The 20,627-nt window shown below is 37.7% G+C and overlaps 1 protein-coding gene across 3 annotated transcripts in view; it reads right to left on the bottom strand.

The window, feature by feature from the left end:
• RC3H1 (ring finger and CCCH-type domains 1) overlaps positions 1-20,627 on the bottom strand; it is an 86,914-nt gene that overhangs the window by 15,790 nt on the left and 50,497 nt on the right. For all 3 annotated transcript variants that reach the window (XM_047076985.1, XM_047076984.1, XM_047076986.1), the window contains exons 8-14: positions 16,949-17,067; positions 14,611-14,723; positions 11,014-11,295; positions 10,262-10,476; positions 7,838-8,208; positions 6,836-7,003; positions 466-618 (exon numbers count right to left, since the gene is read on the bottom strand). In XM_047076985.1, the coding sequence (XP_046932941.1) occupies positions 466-618; positions 6,836-7,003; positions 7,838-8,208; positions 10,262-10,476; positions 11,014-11,295; positions 14,611-14,723; positions 16,949-17,067 (1,421 nt within the window). The remainder of the gene's footprint in view (positions 1-465; positions 619-6,835; positions 7,004-7,837; positions 8,209-10,261; positions 10,477-11,013; positions 11,296-14,610; positions 14,724-16,948; positions 17,068-20,627) is intronic.

The following is a 20,627-nucleotide window of genomic DNA, read 5'->3' as shown; positions in this document are numbered from 1 at the left end:
AAAAATTAAAATAGAAGTAGAACACATTTCAATATACCACAGTCCACTCGAAGCTTATTAGCTGCAATTCTGACTCAAATACTATTGTTCACTAGATTCAACTTTGTTGTTTAAACTTCAGAGTTTTAAGAGAGTTATAATTTATTTAGACAAGAAATCCAAGATCCTGATTAATTATGCAAGATAATTTAATTTTGTTTCTGAACAGTTGTTGGGTTCATTGTTGGCTGCACAGAAATATACTAAATGCTCTTTGTCTATCCAGATGTGCAATAGATTAATTTTTATACCTGAAAAAACAAACATAAAACCCCTATAGTTTAAACCTAATTCAATCACATAATATAGAATATGGCCTTGCAATTCTTAAGTAAAGCTCAGTTATTTGTGTCTACACTATTAACTACATAGACATATTTGGTGTATCCTGATTTGCATTAACTACGGCTTAGTTACTACACATACCATCATTTCCACACTCCCCGCTGCCACAACATCTTTGGGTTTTGCATCTTTGGTGCCAATGTAGGAGCCGATGGTATCACATGACCAGGGAGAATACTGGCTATAATCATTTCCTTTGTATTTCCCAGCTACTTTCAAGTCTTCGTCCAGAAACTACAGATGGAAAAAAATACACACATAGGAAATAAGTCTTTATAAGTAACAACACAGAGAAAGCAGGAATTTCCTAGAACACCATGCTAGAGCAAAACAGTGATGGGTTATTTGATTTGTGTCAGAGCAGAAGATTTTTATAGACTCTGAAAAATATAAAATAGGTGAAGAAAGATGTTTAGTTTTTACTCTTTGTTAGCAGAGGGTCAAAAACAAGTATCTCAATATCCTTTAAGGAATCAAGCCAGGACTGGAGGAGGTTTGCTTATCCTCTTCTTCATCGGATGGAAATCAACATTTAAGCTAATACATACCTGGCCCTAGTTTTGCCAGACACTCCTCAATGTTTCTTTCAGTAACATTCCAGATAATCAAGAACATGAAAAACTACTTGAAACATAACTGAGAAGGCACTGTGTAGTGCATGATGATACAGTAACTTTTACAGAAATCTCTTTAACAGCACTAATTCATGTATTTTCAAAAATGTGTAGTTACTTTGGAGAGAAAGTGGGGGACAGAGGATCTGAAGCCGGCTCTGAGCTGACAGCAGAGAGCCTATGTAGGGCTCGAACCCATGAACCACGAGATCATGACTTAAGCTGGAGTCAGACGCTTAACTGACTGAGCCACCCAAGTGCCCCTAATTCACATTTTAAATAAATTCTGGGAGCACCTGGGTGGCTCAGTCAGTTATGTGTCTGACTTTTGGTCTTGGCTCTGATCATGATTTCACAGTTCGTGGGTTCAAGCCCCGCATCAGGCTCTGCGCTGACAGTGGGGAGCCTGCTCAGGACTTGTTCTCTAACCCCCTCCCCAGCTCCCCTGCTCGTGCTTGCTCTCTCTCAAAATAAATAAACTTAAAAATTTTAAATAATAAATTCTGGTCCTTAGGCTGATTCTGCGAAGTGAAAAGGATAAGATACTAGATTTTCTCAACATGAGTTCTGAAATTATACAATAAAAGAATAGCTATTCTAAGTCTAATGTGATTTACTAAAATCACAACATTCACATTTATGTTTTACAAAGTGCCTTTACATGTACTATCTCCAATATTCCTCAAGTCCGTGAGAACATAGGTGACTAGAACTATACTGTTGGGGCGCCTGGGTGGCTCAGTTGATTGAGCTTCTGACTTCGGCTCAGGTCATGATCTCACAGTTTGTGAGTTCAAGCCCTGTGTTGGGCTCTGTGCTGACAGCTCAGAGCCTGAGGCCTGCTTTACAGTCTGTGTCTTCCTCTCTCTCTGACCCTCCCCTGTTCATGCTCTGTCTCTCTCTGTCTCAAAAATAAATAAACATTAAAAAAAAATTTTAGGACTTTAATACTGCTTTCGTGTTATCATAAATATATATACAGTGATATACTGAGAATACAGGGGCTCTTGGTATATGTAAGTGGCTTTATGCCTCCCCGTATCTAAAATAAAGATCTCTTTTCTGAGTCATCATTATTGGTTTTCTGTACTTACAGAGGGTCTTGCTGTTTATAAATATTATTCATTTTCAATGATAACTCCTGTTTCTATTGTCTATAAACTTTTTGTCCTACCTATATTTAAAACAATTTTTTTGGCTTCTCTGTCTCCTTTAGTTCTCCTCCAAATGCAAACTTCACATAGCTAGCTTTTTAAAAAAAAAATTTGCTTTATTATTTTTTTGAGATAGAGTGTGTGCATGCATGCAAGCAGGGGAAAGGGGCAGAAGGAGAAAGAAGAGAATCTTTTTTTAAATTTATTTATTTATTTTCTTTTATTTTTTTATTTACATCCAAGTCAGTTAGCATATAGTGCAACAATGATTTCAGGAGTAGATTCCTTAATGCCCCTTACCCATTTAGTCCATTCCCCTCCCACAACCCCCTCTAATTACCCTCTCTCAGTTCTCCATATTTAAGAGTCTCTTATGTTTTGTCCCCCTCCCTGTTTTTATATTATTTTTGCTTCCCTTCCTTGTGTTCATCTGTTCTGTGTCTTAAATTCCTCATATGAGTGAGGTCATATGATGTTTGTCTTTCTCTGACTAATTTTGCTTAGCATAATACCCTCTAGTTCCATCCATGTAGTTGCAAATGGCAAAATTTCGTTCTTTTTGATTGCCAAGTAATACTCCATTGTGTGTGTGTGTGTGTGTGTGCACGTACACACACACACCACACACCACATCTGAGAGAGAAGACAATCTTAAGCAGGCTCCACATTCAGCACAAAGCCCAACGAGGAGCTTGATCCCACAACCCTGGGATCATGACCTGAGCTGAAATCAAGAGTTAGGTGCTCAACCCACTGAGGCACCAATACAATAGCTTGTTTTCATATCTTGATATGACCTACTAAGAAGAGCTTACCCCCGCCCCGCCCTAATGTATTATACAGCTGTTAAAAAGAATGAGATAAGTTTATACCTGACAAAGAAAGACATCCAAGATAATTGGTTAAGTAAAAGGAAAAAAAAAAAGTAAAATGCAAACAAAACCTCAGAATATAGTACTAAATGATCCTATTAAAAAACAATACATTAGTTCGTGCACATAAAAGCTGAAATATATTTAGAAAGTTGAAATGTATAATAAATTTACAGTGATATAGACTATGGGACTTTGGAGAAATTTCTCTATGTTATGCATTTTTATAATGTACTAATTTAGTACAATTATATGTAGTTTATAATCAAACAAATAATATAAGAATATAATCAGATAACAGTAACTAAAATAATTCTAAATAAAGTTACTTAATAGTGAGGGTCCTAATTTTTATTAGAAATAAAAAAAAGTTATTATTTATTGAATGCTGGATATGTGCCAGAGGCCTTATGTCTTACTTAATCTTTCCCACATCACTATGAAGTAGGCTTTATTATGTTTGGTTTATAAATGGAGAAACCGGAGCTTCAGAGTTTAGGGAGGCTAAGTAATTTACAAAAGATCTCATGGAGTGACACAGCTTAACTTCAAAGATAAATTATCTTTGATTCCAAAATTAGCTTACTTTTTGCAGTGTCATATTGCTGATAAAATAGTATGGCCTAACTAGGTTCTAGGAGGACTCTAAAATACAATGTTTGAAAAAATGTAATGTTGGGGCACCTGGCTGGTTCAGTGGTTGACCGTCCGAATTTTTTTTTTGGTTTACTTATTTTTGAGAGAGAGAGAGAGAGAGAGAGAGAGAGAGAGAGAGAGTGAGTGTGTGAGCGGGGAAGGGGCAGACAGAGAGGGAGACACAAAATCCAAAGCAGGTTCCAGGTTCTCAGGTGTCAAAACAGAGCCTGACGTGTGGCTTGAACCCACCAACTGTGCAAGATCATGACCTGAGCCGAAGTTGGACACTGACCCGGTGAGCCACCCAGGCGCCCCATGTCCGACTCTTGATTTTGGCTCATGGAGCCTGCTTAAGATTCTTTCTCTCTCCCTCTGCCCCTCTCCCCCACTCATGCTCTTTCTCTGTAATGTTTATACTTACAAATGAAGTTACATTATTAATAGAAGATGTTATGATTTTACTAATTAACCTACTTTATTATGGAAAATTCATCTAAAGTGTTTAGATAGAAAAGCTGGGTAACTAAACAACTGTTATTTAGTAGACCACGTTCACAGACCCAAAAGATTACTGCTTACTATATGCAATGTGATGCACTTCACTTTTCAGTTTTCATTGTTATTATTCATAATCTGTCAGACAGTAAACCTGTTTAGAATCATAATTCTATACATAAAGGATGTAAGACATTTTCCTTACGTAATATCAACTGCAACCCTGCTGAGAAAACCTATTTGACTTAAAAAAAAACCAAAACAACACTTACACACACTGTTGAGGCAGTGCATACAATCAATCAATAAACCAAAATAAATAAATGAGATCAACAAAGCAAAAGCTGGCTTTTTGGAAAAAAAAAAAAAAAAAAAGAAAAAGAAAAATTTGATAAATCCCTAGGAAGACTGACCAAGAAAAAAAATTACCACCGATATTGTAAGTGGAAAATGAACACCACCAAAGACCATGTAGATATTAAAAAGATCATAAGACAACATTCATTCATGATTAACAATCACCAGTGTCCTACAGAAACACAAAGATAATCCCCAAGATTATGCTTTGGAGCCCTGTAGTACATTAACCAGTTTATTCTAGCAACTTTCAGGGTTTTTTTCCTGCCTTTCACATTACTGTATTAACCTGTCTTTCTTTTTCTCTTGATCAATTTCACCATCCTATTTTCCTCATTACTCAGTTAAATAAATCCTTGATGCATCTTACTTATTAAAAGTCTAACAACAAGAATAGAGAGGAATTTCATTAATTTGATAAAGATTATCTACCAAAAAACCTACAGCAAACATAATAATGGTAAATTATTAAAAGCTCTATTTACTCAACGACTAGAAATAAGACTACTTGTTGTCATTCCTTTTATTCAACCAACATTATAGTGGAAGATCTAGCTAGCACAAGGTTAAGAAAAAGAAGAGACCTAAGAATTGAGAAGGAGAAAGTCAAATGGTCATTATTCACAGAGGATTTGATTGTGTGTATGGAAAATCCAAAAGAGTCCACTAATATATGCTAGAATCAACATGGAAACTCGGCAACACTGCTGAATACAAGGGTCAATACAGAAAAATCTATTTAATTTCTCTGTATTAGTAACAAAATGAAATTTCAAGAAGAATTCCATTAATTAAAAAAAATCTCAGTTATCAGGGTGCCTGGGTGGCTCAGTTGGTTAAGTGTCTGACTTCGGCTCAGGTCATGATCTCACAGCTTGTGAGTTCAAGCCCCGCATCGGGCACTGTGTGGACAGCTCAGAGCCTGGAGCCTGCTTCGGATTCTGTTGTCTCCCTCTCTCTTTGCCCCTCCCCTGCTCACATTCTGTCTCTCTCTCTCAAAAAATAAGCATTAAAAAAATATATACATCAGTTATCTAGGAATAAGTTTAATTAAAGATGTGCAAGACACTGAAAACTATGATTTATGACATTTCTGAAAGAGATTAAAGATCCAAGTTAAGTGGTGGATATATAATGTTCTTGCAGACTCAATATTCGAAAGGTGTCACTTCTCCCTAAACCAATCTAAAACAACAATGTCCAATGGAAATAAAATGAGACCCCCATATATTAACGTAAAAATTTTCTAGCAATCACACGAAAAAAAGAAACAGGTGAAATTACTTTTGCTAATATATTATATTTAATCTAATACATCCAAAGTATTATCATTTTAACATGGAATTAAAAAATATATTAATGAGGGGCGCCTGGGTGGCGCAGTCGGTTAAGCGTCCGACTTCAGCCAGGTCACGATCTCGCGGTCCGGGAGTTCGAGCCCCGCGTCAGGCTCTGGGCTGATGGCTCGGAGCCTGGAGCCTGTTTCCGATTCTGTGTCTCCCTCTCTCTCTGCCCCTCCCCCGTTCATGCTCTGTCTCTCTCTGTCCCAAAAATAAATAAACGTTGAAAAAAAAATTTTTTTAAAAAAGAAATATATTAATGAAATGTTTTACTCCTGGGGCATACTAAGTCTCGGGCCCAGTGTATATTTTACGTTTACAGTACAATTGAATCTGGACTAGCTATATTATTTTAAGTACTCATTAGTAACATGTGGCTAGTGTTTACCATACTGGACAGCACAGATCCAGAGATTCGATGTAATCCTAATAAAAACTGCAGCAGATACTTTTGTGAACATCAACATGCTGATTCTAAAATGTGTTTGGAAATTGCAAGGACTAAGAACAGCAAAGGTAATACTGAAGAATAACAAAACTGGAAATACATCACCACATATTAAGACATATTATAAAACTATACTAATACAATGTGGCATGACTACAAAGACAGAGGAAATAGATCAATGAAACAGAAGAGAGTCCAGAATCTTTTACAGTTATCCAACTATGACAAACGTGACCTGATGATGATAACGATGACTGCAGAGCACTAGGGAAAAGATGGCCTTTCATTAAATGGTGCTAGGTAAAGGACATATCCTACAGGGGAAAAATGGATCTTCACCCCTAACACAGTAACAAGAATCAATTCTAGATGGATTACAGATGTAATTGTAAAATAAAATAATAAACCTTTTAGAAGAAAACACAGGAAAATATCTTCATCATCTTGGAAACAGCCAAGATTACTTAAACAAGACATACAGCAAACCAATGATGGAGGAAAAATTGATAAATGGGACTAAAAATAATGTGCTTACCTCCTCTTGATGAAAGGCAGGAGGCAATGTCGGTGAAGGTGCAAAAGGAGGTGGAGAGATAACCTTCCTTTCCTCTAGCTGGGCCATTATTTCCTTTCGTCTGCGATGTAGCTCATCTAGACTAGGATGGGGCTGAGGAGGAGGAGGAAGCCGGCTATAAGGAGGCTCCTGAAAATGCAAAGTTTAGTAAAAACTGAGAATTTCAGAACACATTAATTCATTTAGCACATATTTTAAATAGAGAGCAACTTGTATATTCATCTCAATATGTGAAAATCCTGAGACTTACTGCAACAAAGCAAAACAAAATAAGTAACCCACCCAAAAAAACTCTTGAGGATTTCCCAAAGAGCTAAATTTAAGTTTCTTTTTCTTAGCCAGAGACCATAATTTCTAAATAAAGTTGGCCCTTGAACAATACAAGCTTGAATGGCAAAGGTCCACTCATAAAAATTTGTTTCCATAAATACAGTTCTGTAAATACATTTTCTCTTGCGATTTTGATAACATTTTTTCTCTAGCTTACCTTATTGTAAGAATACAGCATATAATACATATAACACACAAAATGTGTTAACCAACTATTTATGTTATTGGTAAAGGCTTCTGGTCAACAGTAGGCTATTAGCAGTTAAGTCTTCAGGGAGTCAAAAGTTATTACATGGGTTTTTGATTGCATGAGGCAGGGTTCTGCCCCTTAACGCCTGCATGGTTCAAGGGTCAAATGTAGATATAGAAATGTTAAATAAACTATCTAAACTTCAGAGACTAAGAAGAGTTAGTGGGAGTGGGGTGGGGTTTTTTATCCCTTTTAATGGTTTAAAAAAAAACCAAACAAACCCCAAAATCCTACCCAAATTGTGAAAAGATGTAAAAAAGGAAGGGGGGGGGAAGCTTCTTACAAAAAAGAATTGATCAAAGGGTTATTACCATGGCTAAAAGGTATATCACTGCAACAACAATCAAATTAAATCTATATAGGAAGAAAAAAGCCCAGCATACTCTGATGTACGAAGGTCTGATCTGAGTTGGATGGGGAGCCACTGGATAGTAACCCTCCATCTGTTGGTATCTTTCTCTGGATTCTGGCACATAGGATGGCACTGCTGCAGGTGGAATCTCAATGGGAATAGGACTTTCTCGGAAAATCTCCTCTCTTGTGTACGACTGAGCAGGGTACACTCGGCGGCCATCATAGTGTGGCGGGTACATAGGTGGGTACTGTTGTGGCTGTGTGCCATACTGAGAGTTTACTACACGATCCTGGAGATAGGGTGGATAGTGATCCAAGTAGGGAGGACCAGGTTCAGGAGCAGATGGTGGCGGTCTGACAAAGCGGGACATACACTGTGGTGGTGGAGTGTAGTACATACCTGTACAATGCAGAGGAGGAACCAAAAGCAACAATAAGCCAATCTATCTTTTCATATTTTCCCTTTTGAAATATCTCAACACTAAAGAATTCAAAATCCATTTCTTTAGGTTTTCCCTTCTGCTTATGTCATCAGGCTAACTTTATGAAAAATAAGCAGAAATTAACCTTAATCCTTAAAAGTCATCAAAAAACCTAATCTATTTATAAACTACAATAGCAGACTGGCTCTCTCAATCGACCATCTTTCTGGTGTGCCTTAACGCGATGCAAACATTGGAAACCAAAAGACTACCTTCCCTTGAGACTTGGGTTCCACAAATCACTCACACGAATTCTGAATGTGAAACTGAGTTAACTAGAAAGCAACACGGCACACAAACTGTGTGCAGACATAGTAGCTATTGCATAGCTCTAGAATTCTTGAGACAAAAGTTGTGGCAGTAGCTTCCTAATTTTCAGACTTTTGTCTCAAGTGATGTGATCCTGGCGCACAGGCAGGACCCCAAAATTCTATTTCTACTGCTTCCTCATTGTAATTGGGCTTTTTTAGTAGCTACTTCTGAGAGTCATTCCTGGAGGCCTAGCTTAAGCCTACTTCTCCAATACTTCCACTGATTTTGTGGGTATCTAAATGACATGCATTAAACCTCTTTCTCCTTAATGCAGCAAGAATGATTTCTGTTATCTGCCAGTGGACCCTGACTGATACAATGTATTTAAGTACTCAAAAGTACTTGAGTTTTTCCTGTGATGGATGGCCCAAAGGAAGATACAAAAACCTTTCATCATATTTTTATGTGTACTGACAATGTCATACCAATTTAAAGCTATTCTTTTGAAAGTAGAGAAGGCATTTCTGATTCAAAGTTAAGATAGCCTGGGGGAAAAAAGGAGAACATCTTTGATCTATCCCAGTTTAAAAAATAATAGCACTACACTGTCTCTGACAGAGATCCAACACTTTAGTTTAAAAAGCAGTGTTCATGTTTTTTCATAGCAATTGTGTATGTGAAGCCTCTTGGTCATCTCCTCTATTATCCATACCTGGTATTATCATTAAAACTGGCTAATTTTTCAAATTTGCCTATTTCCTTAAATCCCTTCTTCTTTCTGAACGCACTAATCTAGGTCTCAATACTCAAAACCTGGTTTAACAACAGTCTCCTTACTACTCCTTGACTCTAGACTGTCATCTTTGCAATCCATTTGTAAATTTATCTTTCTATTCCCATACCTCTAGTTAGAGCATTCTTCCATAAAGTCTTTTTGATTCCTTAATTCTCAGTGATCTCCCTTGAGTCTTGCAGTTCATCTCTCCCACATTAATATTAACTACCACAATGGAACATTGAATTTTAATTTTTTTTTTTTTCAACGTTTATTTATTTTTGGGACAGAGAGAGACAGAGCATGAACGGGGGAGGGGCAGAGAGAGAGGGAGACACAGAATCGGAAACAGGCTCCAGGCTCTGAGCCATCAGCCCAGAGCCCGACGCGGGGCTCGAACTCACGGACCGCGAGATCGTGACCTGGCTGAAGTCGGACGCTTAACCGACTGCGCCACCCAGGCGCCCCGGAACATTGAATTTTAAACACACACATACCCACATATATATACAACATATGTACGCTCACACTATCATTTATTAATATTGATTCTACACTATCAACTCTCTGTACCATGTATGCTGCATTATTCTCATAAATGTTACAGGGCCCCCAAAAGTATTATGTGATAACTGAAAAACATAGTGTGTGTACCCACCATAATATTCTTTCCATGGTCTACTTGGGCGACTTGTTATTTCCACAAATATATGCACATATTTGATATACAACTAGCTTTCAGTGATTTGGGCAGTTGGTTTATTTATAAAGCTTTGCTAACTCACTTATTTTATACTATTTAGTTGATCATAAAGTCTCAACTTTTTCTACAGTATTAAATAAGTGCATTTATTTACCTCGAGGCTTCTGTAAATATGATCACTCTTTCTTGGAATTGTTCTAACTCCTAAGAAAAGTGAGCAACATAAATAAAAGATCATTACCCTGCTGATAAGGTGCTGGTTCAAATGGTGGGGCAGCTCCTCGAGGATCCTGATAATAAACATCTGCCTGTTGCGCTGGATATAACTGAGAACCCCGTGGGACCATCTGAAGGGGTTTGGTGACAGGCATGGGAGGCAAGTCTGTTGGCCCCCTTGGAGGTACAGGATGTGGATTCACAGGTAAGGCAGAAATACTCTTAGGGACAGATTCCAGCCTAAAAGAATAAAATTCCAAAGGTCAACTTTAAGGTCTCAAAAATACTTCTAATATACACATATTGTAAATGTAAAAAAAAAAAAAACAAAAAACAGACTCAATTTGGGGAACTTTTTCTTTTTTTATTTATTTTGAGTGGGGGCGGGGGGCGGGGTGGGGACACAAATGCATGGGTGAGCAGGAGGGGCACAGAGAGAATCCCAAGCATGCTCCAGGCTGTGAGTGCCTGAACCCACAAACCGAGAGATCATGACCTGAACCAAAATCAAGAGTCAGATGCCCAACCAACTGAGCCACCCAGGCACCCCGGAAAACTGTTTTTTCCTAATAGTCATTTCTTTTACAAAATTTGTAAACTTTGATCTTATCTCACTTATGCTAATTATTTCTTAAAACGAACTGGCATAGAAAATAAACAAAATATAGCCAAAAATGAGTTGTTTTTTTTTTTAAACCAAAACACTGATTATCTTTCTTCCCTCTACTTTGTTTATAAAGGAGAAATTTTAAATAAAAATTAGGAAAAATAACGTACAAGTCAGGAGGGGATCCAGGGGCACTACTGCTCAGATGATCTATCTTTCCTGGTTTCAGACTAGAATCGTAGGTGGGGTCTGTCCCTCGTGGAATCAGCTGTGTTACCGTATTCCCTGCTGATACAATTCCATTTGGCAGAGCGGGGGTTTTTCTGTTAGGCAGATCCACTGCACCTTCATCTGGAAGGACAGCTGCTGAGGGCAGGCCCACCTCATTAAGTTGACCCAAAGAGGCACTCAGGGGTCTTCTGGGAACCAGGCGTTTGTTCATTTTACGAAACCTATATAAAAAGCAAAAGCATACACCAAAACCCAAAATTATAAAAGCGAAACCAAGCACTAAAATGTATTTAAGAAACAGATACAAAAGGAAAAGATGCGAAGAACATTACTTTCTGGAAATTCTCTTGAAACACTGGCTGTAGCTATCAACCTGAAAACTTGTATGTGTGTATACCCTATAAAATGTCAGGCAACACACGAAGTATAAAATTCCTTATAAGTATTTGTAACATTACTAATCATATTAATATTTGTATTATAACTTACTTTATTGTAAGTTCTATTTCTCAAACATATTTAGAGGGGGTAAGGAAAATCTTTAGAAGACAGTTTCTGAAATATTTTGCTTTAGCTTCCCCATGAATGCCTTGGGATACAGTGACTCTATACTATAACAATAAAACATAAAGGCTGTGTACAGAGAAAATTTTGCCATTTATTCCAGTAAATTTTTTTTTTTTTTTTTAATTTTAGAGAGAGAGCATGATGGGGGCAGAGGGAAAGAGTGAGAAAGAGAGAGTCTCAAGTAGGCTCCACGTTCAGCACAGAGTCCAACGCAGGGCTTGATCCCACAACCCTGGGGGGATAATGACCTGAGCCAAAACCAAGAGTCGGATGCTCAATACACTGAACCACACAGGCTCTCCTCCATTAAAATTTGTATATAATCAAGAATAGTAATTTGTATCAGATACGATTCAGAGATGCTGATGCTATGTATGCCTACACAAAATTGAAATTATTCTAAAAGTGGATTAGTGAAAACATAATGCCTAAATATAAACAGATACTGCAGTATAAAAGGCATGTAGATTGTAAATCTAACCACAGGAAAAATATTAAGCCAAGCCATCAGCCTCTACTACCCTTGTTCCTCAACAATGAAAGCAAATGTATTTATTCTTGCTAGAGCACTTTAAAAAATAATCTCAAAGACAAACTCCCATAAGAATAATGCTATTTTTCCAAATGTTTCCCATATTGGACAAATTTTGTAGGGGTCAGGAGGAGACACTACTCCTCAGACATAACCACTGTTAGCAGTTTGGTACATAATCCTGCAGATTTTCCACTCCACACACTGCCTTAATATGTATGTAAGATTGTTATTAACAGAAATAGGGTTGTAACTTCTTCCTTTCACATTCTGGATATTCCCTTACGTTGGTACATTTTAGGCTATTCCTATTTTTTGCTAAAAAAAATGCAGTAACAGGTGCTTCTGTACATGTACTTGCACCCTTGTGTAACTAACTAGAAGCAGAACAGCTAAGTCTACTTACTCTATGCACATTAGAAACTGTTATAATGTTCCAAAACTATTATAACTCCTACTGATAATATTTTAAAAAATGTCCTTTTTCATTATATTATCACACACTGGATAGTATTACAGTCTCTATGAATTTGATAGTTCAAAATATAATTTTGTCTTAATTTGTATTTAACAATCAATGAAGTTGAACATACTTTTACATGTTTATTACTATTTCTTCTGTGAAGTGCTTATATGTTCATGAGCCATATATTTACTGGTTCTTCTCTTTCTTACAGATTTGTAGCAACTCATTTTGTGTTAGGGGTACGTCCTCTGTATGTCATTTCCCCAGCAATCTTTTTTTTGAATTCTGGTGTTTGGGCCTTATCTTAACTTTTCTGTAATCAAATTTATCAGTCTTCTCCTTTATGGATGCTGGGTTGTCATTCTTGAAAAAATCCTTTCCTATTGTAAGATTAGGTTAACAAAAACAGCAAAGATCCCTAAGTAGTGTATCATTTCCTTCTTAAAGATTTAGATCTCTGATACGTTTATAATTCGGTTTGGTATAAAGGTAAGAATTGAGTTCTAATGATTTTTCAAATGGACAGCAGTTGTTTCAATGTCATCTTCTTTGTTACTGATGTGAAACTCCATCTTCAGCACAAATGCTCAGTTCCTATTGTGTCTGGCATTCTTTCTAGATTTTCCATTGTACTTCATTGATCTAGCTATTCCTATGCTAATACCAGTCTTTATATGCACTTCAGCTCATAATACACTTTAAAAGTTGATAGTCTAGTCCAGTCTGTTGAAAACTTTTTTTCAGAATTTCTCTGGCCATTTGCACATATTTACTTTTCCCAATGAATGATTTTGTTAGATCCTAACAATCATCATGTTAAGGTTTTGACTGAGATTTCACTGAATTTACTGAGAAAATAAAACCTGTATAATGGGAATTTTTATCCAAGAACACAGTATCCTTCTTTATTTATTCAATTCTTCTCTTTTTTAATTTTATTTTTTGAAAGGTTTTTTTTAGGGGCGCCTCGGTGGCTCAAGCAGTCAAGCATCTGACTTTGGCTCAGGTCATGATCTCACGGTTTGTGGGTTTGAGCCCCGCATTGGGTTCTGTGCTGACAGTTTAGAGCCTGAAGACTGCTTCTGATTCAGTCTCTCTCTCTGACCACCGACCCCATGTTTATTTTTGAGAGAAAGAGAGAGACAGAGCACGTGCATGCACATGTGCACACACAAGCAAGGGAAGGGCAGATAGAGAATCCCAAGGAGGCTCCATGCTGTCAGCACAGAGACCGATGCAAGGCTTGAATTCACAATCTGAGAGACAATGACCTCGGCTTAAATCAAGAGTTGGAGGCTTAACCAAGTAAGCCACCTAGGTGCCCCTATTCAATTCTTATTTGCCTAGGTAGCTTACTAATTCAATTCACACAGGTCCTCAATATTTCTTGTTAATTTTTTATTTGGTATTTGGTGTTGTTGGTGGTGGTGGTGGTAATGCCAACGGGAGCTTTAATTTCCATTCTGGTTATGTTTCCCATTTTAGTTTATATGAGTACAATTCATTTTCTTTTCTTTCTACTATGTGCTGGAAAATTTAACATCAGTGGAATTATTTGATCTTTGAAATTTAAGAGAATCTGGGAAGTTAAGCCTGGCAATAAAATAATTTCTTGAATTGAGCAAAGGGCAAGTTTTCCCACTGGAAATACATTATGCAATTATTTAAAATCAGTAAGTTAGAATGGATGAAAATTCTTAAGAGTTTTAATTTTGGGGGGAAAGTGCAAATGACTCACTTCTATATTTAGTTTCCTATTTGTGGGCACGATGTAATGAAAGCTGAAGAAACTGCTTCAGTTTTCTTAATTTTTACAATTCTGTATTACTTTCTAAATATTTCCCACTCATTAAAGAAAATGCAACTACTCTTTTTCTGTTTCTCAACAGGGGCAAATTATTCTACTTAGTAACTCTACCTTATTTTATAACAAGTTATTAGAAAGTTGAATTTGATAACCTTTACACTTACTTCTCCAGTTCCTCCTGTGAGTGTGCAAATGTACAGCTGGCCCCACGCGGGCATCCTCCCCTCTGCTTCATATCTCGACACATGTATGTTTTATATTTGCTGTGCTGTGGAGGCTGAGACCAAAATTAAAACATTAGACACTGACTTCAGACTAACTCACACAATTATCTAGACTGTGCAGAGCAAAAAGTCACTTAGAAAGTCATTCTGTCTAAAGTCTAGGAGTCCAAAAATAATTAATTAAAAGAACGGAGTCCTGATTTTTTCATATGTTGGCATAACGTCTCAAACATGTAACATCACATAAATCCTGGATTAAATGTCATAAGGGCTTTATGACTTTCTTTCCAGGTTCTATAATGGACAAACCACTGGAGTTTAGGACCTTCAAATGTCTAATGTATGTCCTAATATTTGTTTTGGACAATATTTAGTATAGCTATACTTCCAATTATGTTTTCCTATGAGACAACACAAGTCTATAGTAGGCTTCATAACTGAAAAATATTCTGCAAACAATTCTTGATATGCAGAAGAACATATCAAGGACTTACAATATTTCTAAAAGTACAAATGAAACTTATTATTTGCAACTCCCATACAAGACAAGGAGGATGGACTTGGGGAGTTAATGAGGTATCAAACATAATACTAAGTTAAATGAAATTTGATGCATTTTATCACTTTTTGCAGAACTTAGATTAATCTTATTATTTTTGTTACATTCTTTATGATGTCTAATGGAACAGAGATTTAAAAATAAGTTTTTAATCTTTATTTCTTATCATAAAATAAAGTCTGGTCTATGCTTAGACTATTTAAGAATTGTACCCATATTATTCTACTCAGCAGAATACTTTTTAAAAACGACTTTTGGGGCGCCTGGGTGGCGCAGTCGGTTAGGCGTCCGACTTCAGCCAGGTCGCGATCTCGCGGTCCGTGAGTTCGAGCCCCGCGTCGGGCTCTGGGCTGATGGCTCAGAGCCTGGAGCCTGTTTCCGATTCTGTGTCTCCCTCTCTCTCTGCCCCTCCCCCGTTCATGCTCTGTCTCTCTCTGTCCCAAAAATAAATAAACGTTGGAAAAAAAAAAAAAAAAAACGACTTTTAAGCAATCTCTATACCCAACATGGGGCTTGAACTCACAACCCCAAGATCAAGAGTGCTCTACCAACTGAACCTGTCAGGCATCCCGCACCACCCCCCCCCCCCGGCAACTCAGCAGGATATGTTTAATATTTCTTGCCTCTCAAAGAAAAAAGAAATATTGAAGAAGCTACTGTGTGTGTGTTTTTTTAATTTAAATATTTATTTCAGGGGCAGGGAGCACAGAGAGAGAGAGGGAGAGAATCTCAAGCAGGTTCCGTGTTGTTCAGCTCAGAGCCTGACGTGGGGCTTGAATTCACGAACCTAATCATGATGTGAACAGAAATCAAGAGTCAGATGCTTATCTGACTGAGGCACCTAGGCACCCCGGAGAAGCTATTGTTAATATTTACCTGAACCATATAAATTAATATAAAATTTTAATTTCACAAGCTTACGAATGCAAAATAGAAGATCTAATAACTCTAACATGAATCCTGAGGGCAAGATAAAATTATTGGGAATAAAATTAAAAACCAACCATAACATAAGCTCTTACATTTTACTGCCATACACTTCATTTAAAAGTATTTGAAGACGGGCGCTGGGTGGCGCAGTCGGTTGAGCGTCCGACTTCAGCCAGGTCACTATCTCGTGGTCCGTGAGTTCGAGCCCCGCGTCAGGCTCTGGGCTGATGGCTCAGAGCCTGGAGCCTGTTTCGGATTCTGTGTCTCCCTCTCTCTCTGCCCCTCCCCCGTTCATGCTCTGTCTCTCTCTGTCCCAAAAATAAATAAACGTTGAAAAAAAAAAAAAAGTATTTGAAGAAAATTTGGCCCACTGGCACAACAGACATTATATGGATAAAAAATGTTAAAATACTGCTATGGAAAAAGTATTTACAAATGTGTGAACAGTACTGGACAGATACAGCATTAAAAAGTGATATATATTGTCTAACTGAAATAGAATAGGAACCAAAGAGAATCATTTACTTAAATACATACTTTTACACACAATCAAATGCTGCTATATATTCAATGTGAAACATGACTCCAATACAACATTAGATCAACAGGATTATTTAATTTCATTGTTGCCACATAAGATTACTAGACTAATCCATTATATTGGCTGCTCACCATACTAATTTACAGTTCTACAGTCATAGTCTCAAAATATTCATGTCATCTTGTCGGCTTTGTATCTGTCACAACATCCACAGTGCCTTACTTCTAAGTTTCAAACATTCCCCTTACCTGCTGTTGGTCTGTTCCCTTTTTGCTATGGTTCTGGATATAGTCTACCAGACCATGGACCACCGTACGCACAGCCACCAGCCCATTTTCTAGCTGTTCCCAAGTGGGAGGAGGAGCATCTACATAACAAATTAAAAAAATCTTTCAGTGATGCTACTTGACGTTCCCACTATGGAACTAATTAAAAGAGTTAGTATCAGAACTTCAGTGAAATCAAGTTAGGCTTCATGTAGCTTTTCAGGTAATAACTTATTTGCCTAAACATCATTTTAAGGAATGGACTGTAAACTAAAATAACTACAGGGACAGGGAAGCTAACATAAAGAAATTAAGTATACCAGACAATAAATGGCGACTGCCATTAGACCCTTAGTGTTGGAAATGACAACAGAAGGGTGACAGGGGCTGTGCTGAACTGGAGTATGTCCCACATCTATGGTTGTGGTTACCTGTCAACTTTAGTGGATTGCTATGATGTGATGATGCAAAGCTAGCACTGCCAGATACACACTGTTCCCTAAGCAAAACTGAAATTTGAGATTTTCATGTAAAATTACCAAGTTTGTAGGTATCAGAATCTAAAAAATTCAGAATATTATGCAGATCCATACTGTGCGGTCCAAACAAAACTTAATAGTGGACTAACCAATCTGTAATGTCCATTTTGAAATTCTGCATAAATCAAGTATTGGTAAACAGAATGTTTACGAAGTTTAATAGAAGAGTTACTATATAAAGCAACTCTACTACATATCTTCTTCATTTAGTAAGTATCTGTCCAGTGCCAGCGCTGTGATTTTATAAAGGAAAAGTTAACCACAAATATGTTCTCTAAGAGAAAATATAAAAAGAAGGGAGAAGACAAATAGATAACTTCCTGTTGGAGACATTCTGAAAGACTTCTAGGTGATGGCAAGTGAATGAGGCTTTGAAGGACACGTGGAGTTTCACTTGGAAACAAAATGAAGATGTAGAGAAGGTGAAGAGAAAAGTCATACAAAAGGTATTTTTCAGAATACCTACTAATAAGTTGTAGGTATTGTTCTAGTTGCTGGGGAAGCAGTAGTGATCAAAACAAAAATCCATTATATTGAAAGAGAGGAGACAGACAATAAGATAACCAAAATACAAACTATTTACATAACGATGACTTGGATAAATGGAGCAAAGAGGGGGAGTGGGACGGGTATGTGTAAAACTTTAGACTGGGTGGCCTGAGAAGGTCTCCTTAAGAAGGTCACATTTGATTAAAGACCTGAAAGAAGGGCATGAGTATGTCTTGTGGATATATCAGGAGAAAAATGTTCTAGGGAAAGGTAAGAATAAGTGAGAAGGCTTTGATGTGGTAGGATGCCTGGCATGTTCTGTAGAGGTGAAACTGGAAAGGAATGAATCAGGTGGAAAAGAATAGGAGACAAGGTTAGAAAGAAGTAAAGAACCCCAGATCATGTGGGGCCTGGTAGGTCACGGGCAAGAGTTTCACTTTTAGTGAATGATGGAAACCATCAGAGAACTTTTGAGCAGAGGGTTAAGAGAATCACTCTGGCTTCTATGCTAAAAACAGACAGACAACAGGAAGCTATTCCATAATCTCTGAAGAGAGATGAGTGGTAATAGTGAAGGTGATAAGCAGATGGATTTTGAAGGGAGGGCCTACAGAATATGCTGTTGGATCACATGTACATATGAGAGAAAAAAAAGTTATGGAGATCTCTAAGGTGTTTGCACGGAGAAAATGAAATGGAAGGTTGGAGCTGCCACTAAAAGGAATGGGAGTGGGGTGGGAGCAGTGCTTAGAGCTCACTTTTGGACAGGTTAAGTCTGAAATTCATACTAGACATTCAAGTAGACCTTCTGGATATTGAGCGAGAAGGTGGATATACAAAAGAATTCAGGAAGGAGGTTTGGGCTAGATATAATACATGTTTCTCAGATACGTTTTTTGTTGTCGTTCGTTTATTTATTTTGAGAGAAAGAGGGAGAGAGAGGCAGAGGGAAAGAGAAAATCCCAAGCAGGCTCTGCTCTGTCAACGCAGAACCCGATGTGGTGGCACCCAATCTCCCGAACCGTGAGATCACACCCTGAGCCCAAATCAAGAGTTGGAAGCTTAACCTACTGAGCCACCCGGGTGCTCCTGTTTCACAGATTCAAAATCAAGTGCTACATACACCATTATTTTATGTGTCACCAAAATAGAAAATATATTGTTAATTAGATTATCATGTCATTATTTATACAGATGCATCCCAATTTCAGAAATGCTAAGATCTGAAAAAAATGTGGGCTTCAGAACTGATGAAATATAGTAAATTTGTGAGTTGTATAAATACTATTTAAAGCTATGAGACTAGAGATTATCTAGGGAATGGGTATAAACAGAAAAGAGATACATGGATTAAACTATGGGAGCAATCCAAAAATTAGAGGCTATGAAGATGAGAAATCAGCTCAGAAAGGAGGCTCAGGAGGGTCCAGTAAAATGAGAAGGAAACCGTGGTGGCTTAGAAGCCGAGTGAAGAAAGTGTTAAAGAGGATCATACAGTGAACAACAACATTAGATGCCGCTAACAGGTCAAATAAAATGAGAACCAAGAAGTGATGTTTGAACTAAGTACATGGAAGTCACTTGTGACCTTGACAAAGCAGTTTTGGTTGAATAGTGGAGATAAATGCCTGATTGGAGTGAGTCCAACAGCAGGCAAAAAAAAAAAAAAAAAAAAAAAAAAAGGAGGGGGGGGACGGGGAGCTGTGTTTGTTGACAGAAATACTCTAGCAGAGAAGGAAACTTGGTGATATAAAAAAGAGGATACTGGAGTGACATACTTGTCAAAACGGTATTAGAACATGAGATGAGAGAGGGGCCTTAGCTTAGAGGCACAATTTATCCACTGTCACACAAGGAGAGCAGAAAACACTGTCAGGAATGCAGATAGACAGGCTGGTGGTGGGTGGGGCAGTGAAGGTGAGGAAGTGCTCTTTTGATTGCTCAGAATAAGAAAGCACCGTAGTGAAAAAAGAAAAATGAAAAAAAAAAAAAAAAAAAGGGGGGGGGCGCCTGGGTGGCGCAGTCGGTTGAGCGTCCGACTTCAGCCAGGTCACGATCTCGCGGTCCGGGAGTTCGAGCCCCGCGCCAGGCTCTGGGCTGATGGCTCAGAGCCTGGAGCCTGTTTCCGATTCTGTGTCTCCCTCTCTCTCTGCCCCTTCCCCGTTCATGCTCTGTCTCTCTCTGTCCCAAAAATAAATAAATGTTGAAAAAAAAAAATTAAAAAAAAAAAAAAAAAAAAAGAAAAATGACTGATTTCTAGGAATATATCTGCCCTGGTTTGATTAAGCAATTTTGGTAGTAAATCCTATTAAGGTACATTGATAAAAACCGGAGGGCCCTGAAGGCCACTGTCAAGAGTTCCAAACCTTATTCAATAAAGCAATGGGGTGCCACTGAAAGTTTATGAGCAAAGAAATAAGATCAGAGATGTGATTTATTTTGCAGCAGTAAGTGGACTGGATTGGAAGAATTAAAAGAACAGAGGAAAATGGAAGTCATTTGGTCTTGGGGAAAATAATGCAGCCCTCACCCAGGCAGTACTAACAGGCATGGGATAGAGGGAGATTGTGAAAAAAGATAGATCCTATTGTCTGAAATGGTATGTAGAGCAAGTGAAAGGCAAAGATATGAAC

Source organism: Lynx rufus, unplaced genomic scaffold, assembly GCF_022079265.1.
Source record: "Lynx rufus isolate CCGP_SWC_20201006 ecotype Redwood Valley unplaced genomic scaffold, mLynRuf1.p SCAF_15, whole genome shotgun sequence".
NCBI lineage: Eukaryota > Metazoa > Chordata > Mammalia > Carnivora > Felidae > Lynx > Lynx rufus.
The sequence above is the reverse complement of the archived record's forward strand: the minus strand, read 5'-3'. Positions and strand labels throughout refer to the sequence as shown.